This window comes from Nelumbo lutea, chromosome 2 (assembly GCF_056320005.1).
Source record: "Nelumbo lutea isolate HS-2025 chromosome 2, American lotus-T2T, whole genome shotgun sequence".
Lineage (NCBI taxonomy): Eukaryota > Viridiplantae > Streptophyta > Magnoliopsida > Proteales > Nelumbonaceae > Nelumbo > Nelumbo lutea.
In genome coordinates, this window is record NC_142685.1 from 103,132,578 (window position 1) to 103,157,383 (window position 24,806).

Genomic DNA, 24,806 nt, shown 5'->3' on the forward strand with positions numbered 1-24,806 from the left:
ACTAAAAATGAAAGAAGCCACAAGGAGATCAAAGTTCATACAGCAATAGATACCATGAAAGACTAAGTCATTCTCCCACTTGCAACATTTATAGGGAGGAACATCTGACAAAGAACTGCCCAAAGCGAGAGAAGTTGAACGCTCTTATTACTAAACTTAGTGATGAGAATAGAGTGATGGGGAGTGGTACACAGGCACTGAGAGTGGGGCCTTCAACTCTTCAATGCAATTCTTAAGAAAGGGGCTACATCAAGATAGCTCTTCTCAGCCAAAAGAGGGTCGAGGTATGTTAAGCCTAGGCGGGAGGCTAACCAAGGTCCTAGTTGACATAGGGGCCACTCACAACTTCATTTTTATTATGGAGGCCAAGCAACTTAACTAGGCCATTTCAAAGGAGCCAGGTTGGCCTAAAGCTATCAATACAAGTGCTAAACCCATTGAAGGCATAGCTTGCAAAGTGAGAATTCAAGTCGGCACCTAGGATAGGGAGATTGATCTCTTTGTCATACACATGAATGATATCAATGTGGTACTAGGCATGGTTTCAAATGTCGCAAAATGTTGCTAATGTCACACAACATATGTCGATGTTGAGGCTCACTAACATGAAAATGGATGGTAATATAAAAATTACATTATTTTGGTCAACATTTCCTATATTTCGGAAATGTCGACCAAATCGGTCCAAATAACCCAAAAAATGATAGGTTTTCCCATTATGTCTATAGGATGTCAATAATGTCAATAGGATGTCAACTAATGTACATTAATAATATAATATATTAGTATATTATATTATTATAATATAGTATATTAATATAAATTATTCCATTAATAATTTTTATTTAATATTTTAAATAAAATATTTATAAAAAATAATTAACAAAATATAGAAACAAAAGAATAAATTAATTACTTTATTATATAAAACATAAAATATTTTTAAAGTAATAAAATATTAACTAGTTAGTATTTTTTAAAATATTTATTAAAATCAGAAAATCTTTATTAAATTTTATAATAAATCATATTCTACATTTAATATAAAAAATCAGAATAAATTTATTAAATTTTATACTAAACCATAATTTATTATAAGTTTAGTATTAAAAATCATAATAAATTTATTAAGTTTTATAAGAAATCAGAATTTATCATAATCTTAATACTACAAAAAGGAGAATCAGTTTGTTAAATTTATAATAAAACATAATGTATTATAACTTTAATATTTTAATATCAGAATAAATGTTTTTCTATTTACTAGTGTTAAATAAATATATTAGAATTTATAATAAATCAGAATTAAAAATAACAAAAGAAAATATCAGATAACCTTGTAAAAACATCAAAATGCATAATAAATCAGTAAATCGTCATTTACTAATTTATTATTGATCTTAGTTTCTTACCTTTATATAATGATTGGGAATAAGATAATAGTCTAGAAATATGTATTAATGCTTCTTTTATCATTTTACAAAATATCATTGCATATTTTCACATATTTCATAATATTTCCACAATGTCTAATTTTTACAATATTTCCCTCAACATTTCCGACATATGTCCTATATTTTGGTAAGCGACATTTCCATCGACATCGACATTTTAAACCTTGCTGACAAGTCAAAGAAGCAAGTCACAGCATTGCAACTTTTCCATGAAGAAGCCATGTCTGGAGCCAATGACAGGTATGCAGTAGAGAAGACCCCTACTCATGCTGCTAGGACAACCAAGGTGAAGTCTAGATGAGATTGCAACAAGAAGCAACCACCCAACAAGCTGTCCTTACTATTTCAGTAACAGCAACCACCATCGTGCCTACCATCAGCCATCAAGATCAACAAAAGACCCAAGGTCGTCTCCAGCACTAACCACGCCTACTATTATAACAAATAGGGAGAATAAGTGCAACTCAATCCAATTAGGGGCCACACCCATGGAACCAATGCTCAAAAAATTCAAACCATCATTTTGACCAATGCTGGGATTTTTGGAGCCATCCTTGGGAAAACTTCCATGGGAACCAATGCTCTAAAATCCAAACCATCATTTTGACCCAACCCTAGCTTCAACTTTTCCTACCAACAAATCGGAACATCTAAATTCTTGCCTTAAAGCCACTAGTAAGGGACTTAACTTAGGAGCTAACCATAGATTCTCCTAACATAAAGAGCACTTTCAAGCCTTTCATCCAACCTTATGCCCGGTTCTTGGAAGAGACAAAGTTTGTGGAGAAGTTGAAGAATCATCCATCAATAGCAGATACAAGCAGCTAGCAAAAGCCAATCTTCGAGGACAAAGATTGAAATGAATGGGGGAGACTGTCACAAGTGAACTCTTCACCGCGCCATCAAGTGCCACCACCGTGCCCGTGTCATGCCATAAGAGAGTTATCAAGTGTGTCTTGGGTGGGGCATTATATGTATTTTTTATAGGAGAATTGCCAATGGCATTATTGTAATTACCAATATGATTTTTCACCACTAGTGATGTTTCCTTCTGTTACTCCCCCAAAAGGTTAAGTTTTTTAGGGGAGGTAGGTAGTTGAGTGGTGCCAATACCATGTAAGGATTAAGCACGAGATCCCCTCGACACAAACTTGTGTGCTTGTTCTTACCATCTTTTGATGAAATACAAAATGCCTTTTGACTAATTTGTGTGCCATCATTGTTGCTTTTGTTGCTTGTTGCCTTGTTTCATAGGCTTACTTGACCCATTCGAGCACCGCGTGGGGCCTCGTCAACTAGCCCCGTGACATTAAGGCATTACAAAATCAGTCTCGTTCTTACAATCTAGCTTCACAATACTAATTAGAATTAATCATCAATTTCCCTCTTGGTTTCAACCCACTAGAGAGGCACAAATATCAATGAACACCTATCACAGCACCCATCACTAATCACTAATCAGTTATGGCCTTCCGGAAGAAACCTTAATCATGTCAATTGTAAAAGGAGATCGCTATACAGATCTTTCAACATTCTTGCTCTGATACCATGTGAAAAATTGTATTACAGAAGCATCGAAAAGAATAGAACTAAAAGAGAAAGAAAGAAGAGAAGAGAAGAGAAGAGAAGAGAGGAAAAGGGATAAAACAGCCGAACTGATTACAGAGAGACTAGAATCACTTGATATCCTCTAAGCAATCGGCCCAACATTATATTAAATTTAAATAAAGAGTAGAATTACAAGTATGCCCTTATTTATGAAAAATAGTGCACTGGAGTGTCCCTATTCTATGATAGAATTACTTAACTACCCTATTGCCCATGTACAACCAAAATAATGCTCTTCCAACAGAAAGAAATAAAATATTTTAGAAAGCTGATTAGCTTAGTTGGTTAGAGTATCATGTCATTAATATGAAGGTTGTAGCCTTGTACATACATGTCTAACATAGGTAATCATATCAGTATCATAGACATGGTTTAAAATGTTGACATATTTTCAAATATTTCTACAACATATTACCATTTTTATGGATACTGACACAAAAAAATACTAGAATTGGAATATCCCCAATATATGAAGGAATACACAAAATGGTACCATAACATGTTGAGCTAGCAAAGTGTTGCAAATATGCACATTTTATGCGTTTAAGTTTGTTTGAACTTATTCTTTTAAGTAGTTTTAACTCTCAAAGTCTATAGAATAACTTTAGAATGTAGTATTTTCTCTATTAACCTCAGATTCTTGGATGTGTTTGATGGTTTGGAACAAGACAATAATTTAAAACAGTTTTTTTTTTCTCATTCGAAGAGCTACACAACAGGGGGTATAGCCCATCCCCCAACCCATAACCCTCCAACACAGGTGCAGGCAGGGATTCAATCCCAAGTCTCCGCTATGACCAGCAAGAGACCTTACCAACTAGCTGGTTGGCACCTTGCAATAATTTAAAACAGTGTTTCTATGTTTTTTTATCATTTCATCAAATATCATTTTATATTTCTGCATATTTTACAATGTTTCCACCATGTTTATAATTTTTACAGTATTTCCATTCAACATCTCCAACATCCTTCTTATATTTAGATGACCAAGATTTACATTGACACTGACATTTTAGACATTGATCACAAACGGATACACCCCAAAAATAGTAACCATGCATTCAACATAAAATTCAAGGTTAATCCATCAAAACAAAGCAATAATCCAGGTAAGGTACACCTAGGTTCAGACTGCTTGCATTCCACAAAATGAGCCCTGTCAATGAACCTAAGTGCACCCAATGTAAATTACACATTCAACATAAAATTCAAGGTTAATCCATCAAAAAATAGCAACAATCCAGTTAGGGCACATCTAGGTTCAGATTACTTGAACTCCATTAAATGAGCCTTTCCAATGAACCTAAGTGCACCCAAGGCATTCAGATGGCTATCATCAGTTAAGGAATCATCTGAACGACCATCTGAATTATACAAAAAATTTTGCTAGAGTACATAAATAGGAGGATCATCTAAAAAGCTTTATAGGGGACATCACTTGGTGCAATGGTAAAATCTTGGGCTGACAAGAATGAGAATTGGGGGTTTGAGTATGAGAGCAGCCATTTTGTGCCCCCAAAAAATTTACCAAAGGTTAGGTTTTCATCCATTCTGCCCCTCCCAAGGCCTTCGATAGCCAGGACCATCATTGGTTAATGGCTTTTATCTAGTAAGCCTACTAATTAAGTATAACAATAGAGCTAACAGTAACCACCTGTTTCTTAAATTGAATCTAATGTAACACAATACTGAAAATATAAAGAATATCCTTGATCTTAAGGAACTTACATTTGATCCTTGCAAGAAATTAACAATTTCCTGTAAATACACATGACGACTTTTGCTAACCAAAACTGCTCATTTCTCAACTCCTTGTAACACCTTTGCTCAAGAGTACTTGTGATCTGCAAATCAGTTACAGAACTTCCATAAATAGAGAAACAATGAAATCACTGTTGCTTGTAGAAGTCATTGTTTGATTTTGTCAATTAATTCCTAGGTTAACATAACTCAGCCTTAACCCCATCCATTTGTAGTGAGCAATTAATTGATAGATTAGACTGAAGCAAACTATTCGTATCTAAAAAAGGGCCATCAATAGAATACATTTTTCTTTAATCACCAACAAGATAAAATTTTTTAAAAGCAAGAAGGATAAAAAATTATGGTTCCCACTCACCCTCAAAAACAAGAGTAACATAAAAAAGCCACATGGCTACCAATACAACATACAAGTAAAACACAAAATGTAAAAAGGAGAACTCTACTCTGTGGTGATAATCACCCAGTGCTGCTCACTACAGGCAATTCTACCCTGAGCCAAACCATTTGCAGAGAACACATGAAATACATATCCGACAACTATATACAGACATGCAGAGAACATATGAATTTGTATGGAAAAAAATAGATGTACAGCTCCCTATATTAATTTAAAAATATTTTAATGGCTCTTATTTTTACTCTTTCATAAGAAACTAAAATATCATTATTGGTTGAATAATCCCAGCTTTCATTCCCAAAAACAACGGAAGAGATAACGAATTATCCATAACCAAAATTTACCATCTACTATAAAAAGTAAGACCACCCCACCAAGGAAGCTAACATGTATAATAATCAAAAACAAAACAACAAAAACAATATCCCAATTTTAACCAATCTGAATGAGTTTTTATCTTTGAGTACCAAGGTTCTAGCTACTCCTATGAAGTGTCACAAAGATGATGCATCCAACTGATTACCACCCAAGTCTCCTTTGATTTAATGCATTCTAATACTTCAAATCCAGAGAATTTATGAAGGCCATGGCAGATTCCCACATCCACTCTAGTATTTCCAAGGAAGAAAATTCCACATTCCTTTGCTTAATTCTGAAGAAACAAGGTAAAACAGCTCTCAAAAACTATCAGCCTGTAAGTTTAATCAGTAGTATTTACAAGATAATAGCCAAAGTGTTAGGTAGTCATTTAAGAAAAGTTTTAAGCAATATCATTTCGCCATAAAAAAGGGGCCTTAAGTGATGGTAAGCAGATTTTGGATAGTTCTTTAATAGCCAATGAGTACATTGATTCAAGATTGAGATCAGGGCAGCTGGGCTTGTTTAAACTGGACATGGAAAAAGGCTATGGCAATGTCCAATGGGAGTCCGTGGATTATATGCTTCAGAGGATGGATATGTGTTTAAATGGAGGAGATGGATCCACTCATGCCTCTCATCAACTATGTTTTCTTTTATGGTGAATGGATCTCCGAAGGCCAATTGTCAAGGGTAGGGAGCTTTGCCAAGGGGTCCTCTACCATTCTTGTTCATTATAGTTGCAGAGGCACTGAGCAAGTTGGTTAGAAGAGCCTTAAAATAAGGATGGATTGAGAGTTTCATGGTAGGGGAGAGCATCCCTTAGAAAGCTTTACTGCAGTTTACAGACAATTCAATTATTTCCTCCAAAGCCAGACACAAGGATATTCTCTTTCTTCACTGATTATGAGCATCCCTTAGAGCATCCCTATTGGAGATGCATCACAGATTATGAGCTGGAAAATACTGTTGGCTGCCAGAAAGGTGAGCTCCTCTCTAAACTTGTTGGCCTTCCATTACGGGTCAAATATAAATTAAAAGAGTTGTGGGATCCAGTGATAGAAAGATTCAGTAGAAAGATGGTTGGCTAAAAAAAGTAACAACCAAGGCTGGAAAAGTCACCCTAAAGGAAGATTCCTGTTCAATATTTGCAGCCCTTGCTTCAGTTCTTCAAACATTAGAGAAAATCCTAATAGACTTTCTATGGGAGGGTATGGAAGATAGCAAACGGCTTTATCTTGTGGCTTGGAAATTGGAATCAGGTTTGCTTACCAAAATCCAAAGGTCTTTTGGGAATTACACCCTTTGAGGCTGTCAACAAAGCATTAATGGGGGAGGTGGCTCTGGAGGTATGGGTATGAGAAGCCTGTGGAGGAAGGTAATACAAGTATATAAGTGAGTCACAATTGGACTATTGGTGGAATTCAGCTTCCTTATGGGACTAATATCTAGAAAGAAATAGTAAAATTGAAGCAACTTGTTGGAGTAATATCAACTTCAAACTAGGAAATTGGGAGTAGGTTGTATTTTCAAAACACTCTTGGGTGCAAGATCAGCCACTATTTGTGCTCTTTCGATCACTTTTTGTGTTGGCCCAAAATAAACAAGTTGTAGTTAGAGATTATTATGAAATCTTAGGGAATCAAGAGGCGTGGACTCTCAACATGAGTTGCAATCTTAATGATTGGGAATCAATGGACCTCCTAAGGCATGTTATAAATGTTGCAACAGTATATATATACCCCAATCAGCAGGATTGCATGTGCTGGAAGTTGGAAGCCTTTGGCAAATTCATTGTAAGATCTTTATTCAGATCACTGAATCATAGTGATGCTGAAAAACCACCCCTTGGACCTGGATCTAGAAAGCTATATGGTCTTTGAACTTTGAAGGTGAAGTTCATTATGTGGTCAGCAAACTCTGAACAAATTCCAGTAACTGAGCACAAGATTCATCAAGGAATCTCTATTGCAAATCATTGTGCCCTTTGTTAATCAATGTGGAAAATGTAGCTCATCTTTTGATTTGGTATCCAATTTCAATTAGATTATTATGCCATTTCCTAAATCTGTTCAGAGTGGATCTGATGTTTCCAAAGGATCTCCCTTCTCGGATTGCATCATTGCCTTCTCAAGCATTAGTAGGAGAAATAATGTTCTACGGCAGCTGGACCCAAGAGCTCTATGGTGATCTATATAGATACAGAACAATAAAGAGTTTTTGATTAATCAAGCTTAGAGGTAGAAAGGCTGGTTGGGAATCCAACTTACATAGTTTCATCCAGTCTGAGAAGACTTGGAATTTTACTTTTTGTAATCTCTTTCAAGGGAATCCCTCCCTCCCTCCTTATTAGGAGAGATTGAAGTTGACATAGAAGAATCTATAATGCTATATTGTGATAATCAAGTAGCAATTAACATTGCTCATAACCTATTTCAGCACGATAGAACAAAATATATAGAGGTGGGCACACATTTAATAAGAGAAAGAGTGACATCTGTAGAAGTGTACCTACCATTTGTTGCATCTAACTTATAGCTAACTGATATTCTCACAAAAGAAGTTACAAGAAACAAGTTTGAACATGATCTAAGCAAGCTGGGAATGTGTAACATCTACTCCCAACTTGAGGGGGAGTGTTGAAATTCAGTAATTTTTATGTTTTTCTTATACATAATCAATAGTTATTGTAATTGAGCCATTAGTTATTATTGTTGGGCCCAAGGCCCATTAGTTTGTGTTTCTTTTTTATTACTTCTTGGGATTGTTTGTAAGTTGTTAGCCGTAGCCACCCTATTAAGGGCATATTAGTCTTTGTAACCTGTACTTTTAATGAGTGTATAAGACAACGAGTGGGGCGGCCAGATTATTATTGGCTTCTCCCCATCTCTTCTTCTCTTCTCAGTAAAAACTCTCTTTCTCTCTTCTTTCTCATTGTAATCAAATCAGATCATTGTTTTTTCCCTTCTACTTGACTTGATTGTGGACCGTGGCAGGAGCCCATTGGTGTGTGGAGGGGACTTTAGGAGTGGCTCGACTGCTCGACTGGGTGCAGTCCAGCCTTTCCTCATGAAACCGAGCTAACCCTATTGCTGCTAATAAAGTCATTGGATGCAACGCCTTCACCTCCAAGCAAATGTCATCCAGAGAGGACCTTATACTGACTTCGTAGTCAAATCTCACCATGCATTGGTAGGATGTGCTTGTGAAGTCGGTGTGAGGATCAGATCCAAACTCTTTCTGGCCAGTCCTGCACTTTGGTGGCCAACTTCTTGAAATCCCCCTGATAATCTCGAACGGAATCCATCTGCTTGAGTTTAGATAGGATCTCATCGTAATCCTCATACACGTTGGTCCAGATCGAACGCAAAGGGCATCTGTGAAGTCGGATCATGAAACCTAAGGATGTATACGCCTAAACCACTGATACCACAGTATGGCGTCTCTATCCAAGTGGATAGATGTGGCGGAGACCCTTTAGTGGTCGGGTATCCAGTGGTACTCGAATATTGCTCTACCTTGAAAATCCAAGGGATTGGATCACCCCCTGCATATGAAGGAAAGTCAATCATAGCTGTCTGTCCTGTTCATGGCCCTCCCCGCCAACTGCTGCCATGGCTGGATTCCTCCTGGTCACTCTTCTTCTCGCCTGTTGCCAACTTATCCCACTGGGAGATCAGAACCGTCAGAGCCTACTTCATCTCCTTCATATTGGAAGCCATTTTATGAAGGCCGACCTCCAGCCAATCCACCCGGTCATCTATTGAAGTTCAACGTATGTTAGGCATCGTCGGCAAAAGAGAAATGGTGAGATCATCTCACCTCAGGAGCCTCTTCTAGGGGCTCAGCCTCCTAAACAGTGAATATAGAAACGAGGGAGAGATTGGAAAAGAGAGAGGGATAAGGGAAATAATTCTTTCTTGTCTTTTCCCAGATCAGTCCAGCACCCTTATAAGAGCAGGTTGTTGATATAAAAATTATTCTAACTGACAGTGCTGTTATCATATTATCATGCGCTTGACGTGGCTGATGTGGCCTTGCTGGCAGTGACTGCATGTGGATGTCCCATCCGCCTATGCATATATCCATAGACTATTTCGATGTGGGGCCTTGGCCCAATAGCAAACAGGGGATAGAGCCTGACTAAACAAGGGATAAAGCCTGACCCATCAAGACAAACAAAATATTACTAAAAGAAAGAAAAACAGACAGAAATATGGAACAATAAGCATAAAGTCCAATGTTATTTTTGCACCTAATATGCCTTGGATATGGAAAGACAACCTAAATCTGCTCCTTGTATTAGTATTCAATAAGTTGAGGTTGGTCCAGGGCCACGCTCTAAAACCTGGTTTAGATTTTGGCCCAGCAATTTGGGATAAGATCAGGCTTCATCCCACCTTTAACCAAAATAAAGTAGAATGGATGGACCCAGGCAGACTTGGATTCAACATAACAAAGCCTAATATACACCTCCTAGGCTCAAAGCTTTTTCTTTCCCTACTGCTTAGGATGCAGTGTTTTCAAGTGCATTTTATGCCCTTCTGTCTCCCATCTCCTGTATATTTTCATCTCTGTAGACCTATGTTGATTATCAAGAAAAGAAGGTGGAACCAAATCACAAATCTTTTTACATGAAAATGACTGTAAGGTACCTTTGGGATGCGCATAGGATTCTTTGAAGCATATTCACATAATTTGCTGATCTTTCTATCATTGGGTTCTTCATCCTGCCAAAGTACAAGACAGAATATCAGAACCATGGGAAACATTATGGCAAAACATGTTGCGAACCGTAGGGATAATAGTGTTAAAAAACTATAAATTACCCATGCTTATTTAAAAAATAACCTACAAGAATGATGTACTAGGCTGTTGCAGGGAAGTCAGATTAAGAAAAAAAAAAAAAAACTGATTAAATTTAGGTGAAGAGGAGTCCAGTATATTTGAAACTGGGAGGGTAAGTCAGAAAATTCCATATTGGTTTGACTCTCTGAACATTTAGCTCCCTTGTCTCTTTCTCATTTACACCTTTTCCTAGAAGATCTGCTTTACAAGATGGTATCAGAGCATAAGATCTGATCAAAGCATACTTTCCCTGCTCCATTTACATTCTTTTGACTTTTTTTCTCTTCGTGGAGGTGAAGAAAAGGGACAGAACTGATCTTATAGCAGCTTCACATCCTTTTTTCCTTTTCTATTCTTTGTCTGTGGTTGTATAACCAAGGCTGATTCTTTTCAGACCTGAACAGTGACTGGATGATGTGAACAGATTCTGTTTTTGTTAAGTTTTTCCACTGTTCTCCTTTTTCCTGAGTTGTGCATTCTGTTGAAAAGATCTGGAGGTCATGGGACTTCCTGGTGAGACTTAAAGCTAGTTGGATGTAAGTTTTCCATCTCCAGTTGCTTGTTTCTCTCAGATTTGTGAGTACAGATCAGTATAATCTGGGTTCCAATTCTCCTAACCTAATCAGCAGGTGTGGTTAGCCTTGTAACAGCACATTTTTCTGATTTCCTATTTCTGGGCAGGTGTGATAACTGATGACATAAGGAAGGAAGTAGTTGATCAGAATAGGTGAAGGAGAAGGGTTTCACTGTACTGAAACTTTCTGTTTTTGTCCTGAGTAGTGTCGGTTAGAATGTTACACCATTGTTATTAGTACTGCAAGCCTGGTAGGAGGCAATCTTTTCTTGTACAGTAGTTTCTTGGTGTGCTATTAGGTTGAGCTCTCAAGATTCCATGCTAGTTTGCAACAGATTTGCTAACAGCTGCCACCCGCCTATCAAGATTCCATACTATGTCTTCAAATACTGTACTATTTCTTTCCTTTCAGATGTTCTAGAATATTGCAAAAGGAATGCAATGTGGAGAGCTTTGATGTATCATATAGTGCCCATATTGTATCTTGTACCTTACTGTGTTCAAGTACTTTGGAGCTCTTTTGAAGGCTTTTTCGATCAGCTCAAAACATTTCTTTTTCTCTGAAAAAGACACCTAAGTGGGCTTTCTGAAGTGTACTTGTGGTACCATGGAATTGAGCTAAGTTTACATGGATCTGAGAAAGTCCAATTACCGATGCATCAAAAGAGCTTCGTGAAGGCACTGCAAACCTAGAGAAAACTCAGAAAATTATGAGTTTGACTCCCCTTTTCTTATCCTTTGGCCCCACATCAAGGGAATGGGGAATAAAGAACTTAGCTCACTAAATATGGAGTTTGAGATTGCTAGATATTTAATCAAGGTTCCTACCTTACTGAAAGAGATGTCTAAGAAAGTATAAGGATTTATTTGCAACTTTTATTTACTACAAAAAGGAACTGGCTAATGTAGTCCAAACAAATAGCATCTGAAGCTAAATCTGAGCATTAAATCAGATCAGTATTCAGCAATTTATTAGTGGTAGCAATTCCGTGCAAGTATTAATCAAAAGAAAAAATGAGACAGCTCTGTCGGTTCAACAAAACGTGTAACTTGTCAAAAGTTCAAATGGCAAAAGCTCTAGTACCAATTGTTCTTTCAATACTCAATAAGTTCGGAAGTTCAAGTTCAGCACTGCAAATTCTACACCACCAGAAGGTGGAGAACTTTTAAAAATGGTAGTCCACCGGCTACAAGGAAAGGCATCTACACTACAAGATAATATTGAAGTGATGATAAAAAAGGTTTCAAATACATCAACTTAAAGTTCGCATATCGGACGCAAGAATAGGAAATTGTAGTTGTAGACAGCACTAAAAAGTTCTGCCAAGTAAATTATCGTGAAATTGTTCAAAATCCACGAAACAAATTAGCATGAGATACAATTAGATAAGATGAAACAACGACAAAATTTTCAGTTAGAAGCACAACCATCATAGATGAAACATAAAAACGGAAATGTAGCAAACCTGGGAACGAGGAAAAATCTCTGCTATTAGCTTCTTGTACCTCTTCACCGGCTGCCTAGATCTCGCACGCAGAGCAGGACAAAAGAAACAGAGGCTGCCGCATACGGGCAAAACTTTCCTCGACATGACACCCATTGTAAACCACTAAATATTTAGGATTACAAAATTTTGATTTTCCCACAAACTCTTCCTTCTTTCCCTTCTTTTTGACGACCAAAAAGTCGAAATGTTACAACTGAGCCTGAAGGGAAAGAAAATTATTTATGCTATCGGAAGCTTTCAGACTCGGGTACCAGCCTACAATTTACATTTAAGATCAATAAGCAATCGGTATCAGACGCTGCTTCTCCGAATGGATCGGCATTCATGAAAATGCTAGCCAAACAATGGCAACACAGAAAAGATTCGAAAATATTCCGAGAGAAATTTAATTTGACAATTCAGAATTAGAAAAGATTTGGATTGATCGGTCTGATTACCTCGGATATTTGCCCGGAAGAGTTGACAGGAGGCCGGAAATCCCTGAAAGCTTATGCAGGAAAGGACCGGATCTCCGACATCCCCCACCGCGAAACTTATTTCCGTCTCTTCTTTTTCTCGCCCTTTTATACCTTCCGCCTTCTACGAATTTGTCCACGTAATAATCACGCCCCCACCATTTTTGGCAAATTTAAATCAGTTCGTCATCGACCGTTTGGTTGTGTATGGTTGCAATACAAATAAATTTGTTTTGATGCAAAACTGTGGCAGTGCAAATGATTTGAGCGTAAATTTTAATCTATTTTTGTTTCAAATTTTAGCTTATTTTGTTTGATTGAGTTAAGACATGAAGCAAGATAAAGTAAAACCCAAAACAAAATTAAACGAGAATTTGTTTTTTTTTTTTTCATTGCACTCGTATGCATTTGTAATAATGCAAATAAAATTGCACTACAACCAAACATGCCAAACGTCTTAGCTATTGTTAAGTCCATTGGCATGTTTTTTTTTGTATGTATGCATCAACTCATTGTACCAACAAACGAATAGATTATACAAGCATACCATATAGCATTTGTTCGAGTGATGGTAGAGCTGGCCAAGGATGCCACATGGCAACCTCCACGTCCGTCTTCTCTCTCAAGCCAATCGACTCCACATGTGACGAAAGAACACAACTAAGGAGTGTCATGCACGGAAAAGGAAGCAGATTCCGGAGAAGAGGAAATCTCCCGAAGACCTCGGTAGATGACCTCATCCTGACAACCCTAGGAGCCCTATCCATCTAGAACACGAACACCAAACTATAAATAGGTATTCCCCGCTTGAGGTAAGGGACTTTTTGGAATAACACTTTTTGACTATCTCTCCGCACTACCTCTTCGGCCTAGACCAACATCATTTCAACCTGCTCGGCCTAGCCACCTCTTTCTCTAATCAATTGACTTGAGTGTTAGAGTACCTATTTGGGGATTAACTCCTCAGGCCTTTGACCTTTCTCCCGATTGCAAATCTCAGTGTCTAGCTTCATCCTTCCATCTCGACCTCGTCTAGTAGGCAGGATTATCTAATCGTGTCCTTGATTCGGAACACCTTGGATTGGAAAGGAAAAACAACATAGAAAATGCTTGGTAGAAAGACCAAATTTTCATTCATTAAGAAGTTGATACAACAATTGTAAACTCAGCATACCGAGCTACATACAACAAAAAAAGAGAACACATCAATTTTACTCTAGGGGATCCTTCGCTTGCTCATGGGCATTGGCAATAACGACATCCCCACCATCAAGCTCTTCGGCATCAAATGGACCGAACCCCTAAACGACTTTGGCCACCTCTAGGAACTAGCGCATCACCCTCCGCTTATAGAGAGTGAATCCCTCTTGCCAGGAGTTAGTGGCATAGTCGTCCAACTCATTCTAATGGGCCTTCGAAGCCCTATACTCAGAGACGCCCTCCTACTTCACTCGAGCAATCTTTGCCTCGGCCTCTTCAAGCCCCCTCCTCAGTGCATCTCGTGCCTCCTTGAGATCGTGGAAACGACCCTTCAACTTGAGGGAAATGTCATCTCTCTCCTCGCCATCGGGCATCAGTTCGACCAACTCTGCCTTCAACTTGGCATTCTCTATCTCTTGCGACTCATAAAATTGTCGCAACTCATGAAGGTGGTTGACAAGGCCAACGACCAAACAAACCAACTACAAGACATCGTACAGTTAGCACAAAAAAAAAGAAACAAGGAACAAAAAGTAAAGTCGAATTCACCACCATTACTTGATGAAGAGTCACACTCTCCAAGAAGCTACTAGTGTGATTGCTGGCTTCTTTCCTAATACCGGGGAGCATCACACCTCAAGCAAGCTGCTTGGATTCCCCTTTCAATTCAAGGGTATCCTCCGGCCGAACCAACCACTGTGGCATGTATATACCGGCTAAACCCTCAACCAAAGCATGTTTTGGAGCGTCCCCCCTCTATGATGAGGACCACCCAAGCTAAGTCGTTGCCTCCTTGGAGTCAACCACCATGACCTCCTCCGTCGACCTTAGCCTCTTCCCCTGCTAAGGTGTGCATTATACTGAGCAATGTTGAAGCTCTACGGCAAAGACATCTTATCAAAGGAAAAGAAAAGAAGTTCAGGACACCTGAGATATCAAGCAAGAGACGTCAATTGAACTCCAAGGCACTGACACTTCTCAAAATGACAAAGTGAAATGGCTCCCCCCCCCCCCTTTATAAAGGTAGCCAATGACTCAGATCAAACCAGATCAATGGCATTGATTTGATGTCGCACTTCACACGTATGTGACCTAAAGAAGACAAAACGATTGATTTGGCTCACCTCCCCCCTTTTCCAACCCATCTCGGAAACAAAATGAGCATTGAATTGACTCATTCACTTAGGAAACTGACCTTACTTTGGGCCAGACCACTTGAAGAAATTAAAGTTCCTCAACCAAGGACCGCAAAACACTTCTACACCTAGTCATGAATAAACATTACACTCCTCGACTTCGTAACTAGGGGGAGTGGTGTTCGGGTGATGGTTGAGAAGGCCAAGGATGCCACGTGACAACCTTCATGGTCATCCTCTCTCTTAAGCCACGTTGACTCCATGTGTGACTGAATAACATGATTAAGGAGTGTTCTACATGAACAAGGAAGCGGATTGTAGACTCTGCCAGGAAAGAGGAAACCTCTCAAAGACCTCCGCAGATGACCTCATCCCGATAACACTAGGAGCCCTATCCATGTAGAACACGGATGCCCAACTATAAATAGATATTCCCCGCTCGAGGTGAGGACATTTTGGAAGAACACTCTTTGAATATCTCTTTGCACCATCTCCTCGGCCCGAACCAGCATTATTTCAACTTGCTTGGCCCGGCCACCTCTTTCTCTGCCCAATTGACTTGAGCATCGGAGTACCTATCCGGGGATTATATCCTTGGGCCTCTGACTTTTCTCTTGATTGCAACTTCATCTTTCCACCTCGACCTCGTCCAATTGGAAAGATTATCTGATTGTGTGTTTGTATCCATCAATTCATTATACCAGCAAACGAATAGATTATATAGGCATACCACATAGTATTTATTCTGAAGTAGTAAGTTTGTATAATTTTTTTATATTTTTGTCTATAAAAATTTTTCTTATTCATTACATTTATTTTTCTTTAATATAATAAGTACACATTTTTAGAGATGTGTCTAAAATGTTTTTTAAAATTTTTGTGTTTTTAAAATTTTCTTGTTGACTTGCCACCAAACAAGAAAATAGTTTCATTTTTATATTGGTTTTAAATTTGTATTTTATTTTTATCATCAATAAAAATAATTTTTACTTTCCGTACTTATTGTGACCAATGGATTTACCCAGAAGGGGTGAATTGGGTAGAGTTTTTAAACTTGAATATCTTGTATTCAAATCTGAATTCTAAGTAAAGCTCAAAACCCTTTCCCTCAAATTGAACCTAATCCTTTTTGAGAATTAAAAAGCAATAGAAGTTTTAGGATAGGTCAATTAGTTAACCACGATGCTTCTCTTTGATTAACCTAACTACTGAACTAAAATACTTGCAGCTACAAAACAAACAAACAATATAATAGCAGGAGTTGTAGAGGTTAGCAGTCAACAACAAGAACAATAATAAGGACAACTAATAAGGAGGTAGCAACTGAAAGATAAATTAAACAATTATAAACCGGAATTTGCTATTAGATTAGTTGTTCTACAATTAACAAAAAAATAAAAACAATGATCGTAAATAATTGTATAAAAATAAAGGGCAGATGAATGTAAGTAAATTGTAAATACAAATGGTAACTATACCTGGTGGAAGTATTCCCTAATAAATTGATCAAGATTCAATTTATAATGTCCATATGAATAAGTTGTAGGGCCAACATTGTTCAAACCATAATTAGTAATAAGAGTTCCACTAGAAAAATAAAATGAATACCATAAGCATACAACTTTGGAAGATAAATTATGTTTCTTCTAATGGAAGGTACATAGTAAATGACAAGAAGATCTAGTGTGAACCCAGATTCTAAAATAAGTCTACAAGTGCCAAGTCCTAAAACTCTAACACGCTCTGCATTTCCTATTTAGATGTAGGCATTCTCCAAATCAACATTCCTTAAATTCAGGAACCCCTGTAAGGTATTTGAAATGTGAACAGTACACCTAGAATCAATCCACCATGTATTTAAGGATATATCTGCAATATTTAATTTTGAGCACACTAAGGCTACGGGGTTACCTTACTAGTTCTCCTTCTTCTCCAACTTCCAACAATCAGATTTGTAGTACCCTAGTTTCTTACAATAATTATAGGTAATTCCTTCTGCCTCTTTCTACTCAAGCTTTGTAAAACTTTATGGTTTTTCCTTTTTCCGTTCTTCATAAATTGTTTCTTCTTTGACCCCAAAGTAGCAACATGTGCAAATTCAATTTTTCCTTTCTTCTATCTCTCCTCTAGGACACATTGGTTTATCATTTCATTCACACTCTATTTGTTAGTACTAGTGTTGTAGTTAACCACAAGTTGGAAATCATTATCTAGGTTCTTTAAATCTCTAAGTTGATCCCTAACACCTTACTAATAAACTCTTTAATACTTCTTTGTTGCTCAAACTTTGCATTAAAAAATTTGGAGAGAAAACTCATGATCGTGGCCTTTGTGGAGCCTACAAACTAACTTTTCACATTGTTAAGTGTCTCCCTAGTAGTATCAGATATGGGAATGTCAGGCTTCAATCTAAGAAATCCGACTTTGAATGATAAGAAGAGCTATTTTATTGGCTTGTTCCCAATTGTTATATCTAGTGTGAGCTTGGCTACTTGCATTTGTTGGAGGTTGTAAAGGTTCAAATTGTGTGAAGCAAATGTCATATTCATAGGCCCCTAAGACTGTGTTAATCTAACTTCTCCATCTCTTGTAGTTGGTTCCATTCAAGAGTTCAATAGATAATGATTGAAATTGAGCAAAAAGGTTTTGAGTGTTCAAGGTGTTAGATAATTATGCCCTTAGCTCCAATCAGATTGATGTAGCTTTTTGACATCTAGTGTAAATGAATAAAGTACATAATTGATTCATGCCATTGTGGTGTGTTTATATGTAATACCCTTAAACTAGACAGTTAATGAGATTTGTATTAGTTTAGAATCTTCACAGCCGTTGGATAGATCTGGAGAGATTTATCTTGCCAAGGCTGCATTGATGAACCGCCAAGTTAGTTGGGGTGGCTTCTCTCAGCTTCCATGGTGAGACCTAAGGTACATGCAGTGTGGGTTTTCTTGAAACCCTAAACCGGACCGAATATCCAGTATTGCCCTGGACCTTGGAGATAGGTGGACAAAACTGGAATGTTACACCTGATCCCTAGACTCGATTATGGTACTACACTGGGTGTCAGATTAGGCTGTCTTTGATATGCCAATCAATGAGATCCTTAGAGGGGTCAAAATCTGGGTATGTTGGGACAATCCAAGAATTCATCTGATTGGGTGATCATAGTGACAGGATCAACCCCTTTGTCAGACAAAGTGAATGATCAAGATGCACTCTCTCTAATGGAAACCTAAACTGCTGGCAATTAATTTCAACCATAGAAACTTGTTTTTGTAAAATATATTTATATAAAGATATACATATATATATTATGGTTTCAAAATGTTTGCAAATGGTTTTAATTCCCAGGATGCATGTGAGTAGAGAATGCAGCATTATACCTTATAGCCGAGGGAGAGGTCCTCTCTTGTCGGCCAGTGTTTGATCATTATGGGTTGAGAGGTTAAGTGTAAGACCATTGAGGGTAATACCTGATGACCTAATCTTGCATCTACCCATAGTCCTTGTGTTTTCATAAGGTGGCTGAACCCAATGATCATTTAGTGTAAATGTTGGGCCCATTAAAAGCCCATAGTGATAGACTTAGGGGTTCACTGTCTCCTACAATGAATTCGGCCAGGCCTTGTAACAAAGGCTGGGCTGAACCCATGTGGTTGATGTGTAGATCAATGTTTGGGTCCCACGCCATACCAGGAGAGACAACTAAAGAACAGGTTAAGAGGATAAATGAGCACATAAACTTAATGGGCCTAAGGCCCAATTCGAACTGGGCTAATAAGATTAATTAAATAGGGGCGGATCTGGAATTTGGATCAACAGATAAGATAAGGAGTTATCCTTATCCACTTAAAATGTCCAGATCCAAATAAAGATTTGGATCAAAGGAACTCCTAATTTGATTAGGAATGTTGATTTTTATCTACAGATAAGATAAGGGATTATCCCTATCTATTAAAGAGAGTCCAGATCCAAATAAAAAATTTGGATCAAAGGAACTCCTAATGGGATTAGGAGATTCTCTCTTTAAGGCTATAAATAGGAGAGCAAGGAGGACCTCCAAAAACATAGTTTGTTGAATATAGAGAGAAGACTACACAATTTGACTGCTTTTGTCTTCTACTCTTTTCTCTCCTGCTCTTGTCGCCCCTACCCAGTTTAATCTCCACTTGTGGGAGTGATCAAGAATCGTTCTTGATATTGCTTCTTGCTAGAAGAGGTAATCTGAAATTGTGCTCACCAGCCCTCCACTACATTCTTGTTGAAGAATTTGGTTCTTTTTGAAGAGTCATCCTGCTGATTCTGCTTCACCTCACTGTGTCATATTCAGTGGGAACAGTTTTTGGTTTTCTCCTTGGGCGTGGACACCTTCATTGGGAGTTACTATTACTCTGTATCAGGTATATCCCTCTCCTCCCTTTTGGTTTCAGATCTGATCCGGTTTGATTCAAGATTGATCCTTGAAAATGCAATATTCTAAAATAAGGAATGTGATTCCCAGATGGGAGAGAATTTTTTGAAATTTTGCCCAACCTTCCTGCAAGGTTCGGCCATCCATATGATGGATCTCTCATCCCTTCACAATGCTTCATGGATTCTAGTGTGGGTGCCCCAAAACACTCATATGTAGTTGTTTCCAAGCACTCACCATTCTCTTAACCCTCTCTGGACATGCCGATCGTTAGTACGAGCCTTAAGCAGGGCAAGCCTGCAATTTTCTTCTCGGAGGATGATCTTCTTTGTTCTTATGAAGTGTTTAAATGGACTCTCATTGTGAAGTGCATGTATTGGTGTCCTTCATTACTTGTGATCAGAGATTATATCTATCATGCTTACAAATTCTCACAACAGATCTAGGTTTTGTCTCTAGACTCTAAACATGTCATGATTCGGTTTGCAACAGAGGAGGATTACCTTAAAGTTTGGTTGAGTGATGCCTTCAAGATCAAAGAGTACTTTTTATTTAGGCTGTTGAAATGGGTTCCAGAGTTCGAGCCAGGGTGGGAACCGTCTGTGGTTCCAGTTTGGATCAACCTTCCCTTCCTCCAGATCAATTTTTACATAGATGGCTTTCTTTGATCCATTACCCAAGTGATTGGACTTGTTCCAACGATATTTGTGTTGAAGTGGACTTTTTGTAGAAACATCCTGATCGTATCTAGATCGGGACTGGTAGAGGCAGCTTCTGGCAAGAGGTAGTGTATGAACATCTTCCATCCTAATGCAAAAACTGCTACAAGATTGGCTATAATTCGCTTACCTACAAACACAGTAAGGTTAATAAAACATCTCAGTTAGCTCCTCCTGTGGATGCAAGAGATGGTGCTGAGCCCAGCACCAAGGAGAAGGAGATATGGGTAGGGAAGTTGAATGGTGCAGCAGTCACTAATGCTAGACCCACACAAGACCATGACAGCGGCCAACTGAATGATGGATCAATTGAAGTGTTGAACAATGAACATCCAACTATAATGTCGAATCATCCAGTAAGCGAAGTTTTTGAAGTTCAATCCTGCGAAGAGGCCGAACACTATGCTATTGATTTACAACCTTGGGAGGGCTCCAAAGATGACCTGGGTTGTGGAAAGTCTGCTCGTGGTTCCTTTGAACCTCTCTCGGAATGTCGCTCCTCCCTCCCTGCTAACTCAAAAGAATGCCTCAGAGAAGAACGATCCGAGATTGACAGAAGAGTTGTCGCTCTTTGTGCTAAAATTGCTTGTGAAAAAGTGACAAGTGACAACTTTAAACATCACCAAATGGAACAAAAGTCCACAGTAGCTTCACACAACAAACCTATAACCACATACCAAATGGGTCACAGTAAGCCTCCTTGCTCCTCTTTTTCCTTATGAATATACTGTTTTGGAATTTGAGAGGACTGGGAAACAGTCCAACAGTCCATCTCATTAAAAGAGTAATGAGATTTCCGTGATAATAGTGTGATGGGTTTTGTGGAACCCAAGGTTTCTTGTCATAAGATTGAGAGGGTGTCCAAAAAACTTGGGTGCATTCACTACCTATACAATAACTCATCTTCTTGTCATTTAGTAGTGATGTGGAAAGAGGGTGTTTCTGTGTCTTTACTTTATGAACTTGATTGCTTTATCTGCTGTTTAGTATGCATGGGTCTATGGGATCCGTTTGTGGTGGTTTTTGTGCAAGCATGCCAGGTGCTCGGTTAGTGAGGGTAGAAGCCTTTGGTCCTAGCTTAACCATTTACTTCGCAATCTAAATATGCACTGCCTTTTATTGGGGGACTTCAATTCTATCAACAACACCTCATAGAAGCTGGGTGGTGAACTGATGATGACCCTCCAAATATTTATTCTATTCATGATTTCTCTGACTTCATCAACTCTGCGAATCTTCATGACGTCGGCTTTATGGGAAGCTCGTATACTTCGTGTAATAACAGAGATGGGAATGTTTGTGTGTGGGCTAGATTAGACCGGGCTTTGATTAATCTAGACTGGGTGTCTTCTATGCCCGTTAATTCAGTTCAACTTCTAAATAGACAATATTCAGATCACTCCAACTATGTTCTGGTTTCAGCAGATGTGGATTAAGCACATGTCAGTTTCCTTTCGGCTATTGAAAACTCTTGGTTGACAGATGCCCCGGGTAACCCACTACAGAGGGTTGTTTTCAAACGTAAAAGGGTCAGAAGAATTTTACGTGGATGGAACAATTTCAAAATATTAAAAATCAGGACAATGAATTTCTTAGGCTGCGTTTGGAAATGATGCAAATGGAGTATAAATCTAGGTTCAGGGTAAATTTGTACTCTGATTCAATTTGATTGTGTTTGGTAACATTATATTTTTTGCATTGACAAATGACAAATCAATGCATATTTATATTGATAATAAGATGTAAAAGTACATCAATAAAAAAGAAGTAAATTTTCATTCAAGTGAGCTTTTGAAAAAAAAAACATATGTTTTATTGGAACTCGTATTCGCATCCATTACAGCTAAAATGGATGAGGTTTCCCAATGCAAAACTAACCCAATTTTGCAATTTGATGAACGCTTTTGCACTCTGCATATTTGCATTCACACATATTTGCATTGTTTTCAAATGCAGCCTTAGGGATGAGGTTTCCCACTCTAATAACAGCTCTGCATCGTTGGATTTCTTGAAAGTCACAAAAAACAAACTGCATGAGGTTCTCCTTCTAAAAGAGATTTACTAGTGTCAAAAATCAAGAATTAATCCAATGGCTTGCAGAGGGGGATAACAATACCAAGTTCTTCCATACTAAAGTTAAGGACAACCGACAAGGACATACTTTCAAGGCATCCATGATAAAAATGGGGTCAATCACTGATCATGACAACTTAAAACTAGAGGCTATCCATTATTATGAGCAGATTCTCACCTTGGAGGTTATTGAGGATAATGATGCACAACTCAGTTCATCATGCATCTAGCTCATAGGATCAGGATTAACTTCTATCCTCTCTGAATTATCTTTTATCCTTATTTTGATGTAACCAAATTGATCTTACTTATCCTATCTATACACTCTCTTATATGTAAATTACCAAAGCTTGTAGAATTCTTCTCGCATGTAATTACTCTCATTATAAATACCTCATGGCTGGTGGTCTATTTCATCACCAAGATTATTATTCTCATCTAATTTTTGTCTTAATTTATTTTCTCAAGTTGGTATTAGAGTCATGGCTCACAACAACATGCATTCTACAGAGAGCTCAAACACAAGTGGCTCAAACCCCTTTCTAAGTTCTGTTTTGGGGTCACTCGTATCCAATGTTCCTAACATCTCTCATTCACTCCCTACCAAACTGAATCACAAGAACTATCTTCCATGGAATGCGCAGATGATTCCTGTTCTCAAGACGCACAAGCTACTAGGCCTTGTGGAGGGTACCATGCATGCACCACCGAGTCAAGTTGATGGGCCAGACAGTTAAAGAATGGTGAATCTAGACTACAATAACTGGATGCAGCTGGACCAACTGGTGCTCGGATAGACCATCTCGTCACTCACTGAAAGTGTGGTAACTGAGGTGATTGGCCTAACTACTTCAGCCGAGGTATGGCAAGCTCTATCAGCAACCTACTCTACCATATCGAGACTGAGGGTACTTCATCTGAAACGGAAGCTGTAGAGCATCAAAAAGGTTTCTCAATTCATAGCAGAGTATGTCAAGAAATCTAAGGTAATAGCTGACAGCCTGGCTGCAATTTCTGAACTCATAGGCAAGGATGATCTTATACTTTATATTCTTTCTGCATTTAGGGCTGAATATGATTATTATTGAATCATGAGGCTTGGTTAGAACAACACAACCAATCTGCTAGTGATAACCCTCCCTCAGCAAACCTAGCCACACAAGGAAAAAATAAAAATAATTGGAACTCCAAAACCACAACAAATCATGGTAGTTCCACTCCATTTAATGGTAGGGGTCGTGGTGATCGCAATCCTGGAGGTTACTCTAATCAGCACACCAACGGCAAAGGCAAAAATGGTGGACGTGGCAGAGAAAATTCCTCTTTAATTATATGTCAGGTTTGCAACAAACCTGGACATGGCGTACTTACTTGCAGGAGACATTATGATCTGGCCTATCAAGGAGAACAACAGAACCCATCAGATCTAGTAGTGTATCACACAAGTCTCGGAAATGAGCTTGACCCCGCATGGTATCCGAACTTGGGCGCCACTCATCATTTCACTCCACATATAGAGAACTTGCAGACTCAATCAGATTACACGGGTTAGGATCAAGTTACAGTTGGTAATGGATCAGGTTTAAGGATTTTACATTCAGGGTCATCATCATTAAAACATAATCATCATACTTTTGCAATATTTAGGTAAAGAATTCCCATCTTCAACATGTCAGGATCGGACTCTAGACCTAAATGCTATACCCTTCCCAACTGGAGTGACCCTAGTAGCTCTCCTTCTACCTTGGCTAGTAGTGGGAGCGACAACAGTGACTCTGAGAGCTCCTTTCAAGTGTCCAACTACTGAGTGAGAGGACTGACTCACAAGGAGCTGAGCGTGACCATTGGGGTGTAAACTCTCCTGATGAAAGTATTGGCTCCATGAGGTCAAGGGCTAATGCCATGGGGAATGCCCCCGAGCTTCCCAAAGTCGGAGGAGGCTGCAAAAACCTACACCAGAGGAATGGGCCAAGGACACACGTTGAGGCATGGCATTGATACATCACCCTTGCTCTGACTTTGACAGTGAGCTCGGCAAAGAGAAAATAAGGGTTTTGTCCAATATGTATCATATCCCAGGGGCAATAGGGTTAGACTCCCCTGCATTGGTGATTGGTCGTGGAGGCCTACCGATGGGGAGGTGTGTATGCACGAGCACTACCTCCACTTTGGCCTTCGCTTCCCCTTGCTTCCCTTCGTCCTAGAGATCCTCAACTACTATAACATTTCCCTTAGCCAACTTGCTCTGAATAGCATTAGGACCATAGTGGTCATGTTGGTGATGGCTTGTCTCCAAGATGTG

General features: G+C 38.5%; 1 protein-coding gene across 4 annotated transcripts in view; it reads right to left on the minus strand.

Moving 5' to 3' along the window:
* The window catches only part of LOC148872420 (protein SEMI-ROLLED LEAF 2-like), a 144,896-nt gene extending 131,843 nt beyond the window's left edge, over positions 1-13,053 (minus strand). For all 4 annotated transcript variants that reach the window (XR_016106491.1, XR_016106490.1, XM_088967339.1 and 1 more), the window contains exons 1-4: positions 12,948-13,053; positions 12,469-12,765; positions 10,236-10,310; positions 4,791-4,906 (exon numbers count right to left, since the gene is read on the minus strand). Coding sequence is in view for 1 of the 4 variants with exons in the window: in XM_088967338.1 (XP_088823464.1) it covers positions 4,791-4,906; positions 10,236-10,310; positions 12,469-12,603 (326 nt within the window). In the remaining 3 variants the exon portion in view is untranslated. The remainder of the gene's footprint in view (positions 1-4,790; positions 4,907-10,235; positions 10,311-12,468; positions 12,766-12,947) is intronic.
* Between the last annotated feature and the right edge of the window lie 11,753 nt (positions 13,054-24,806).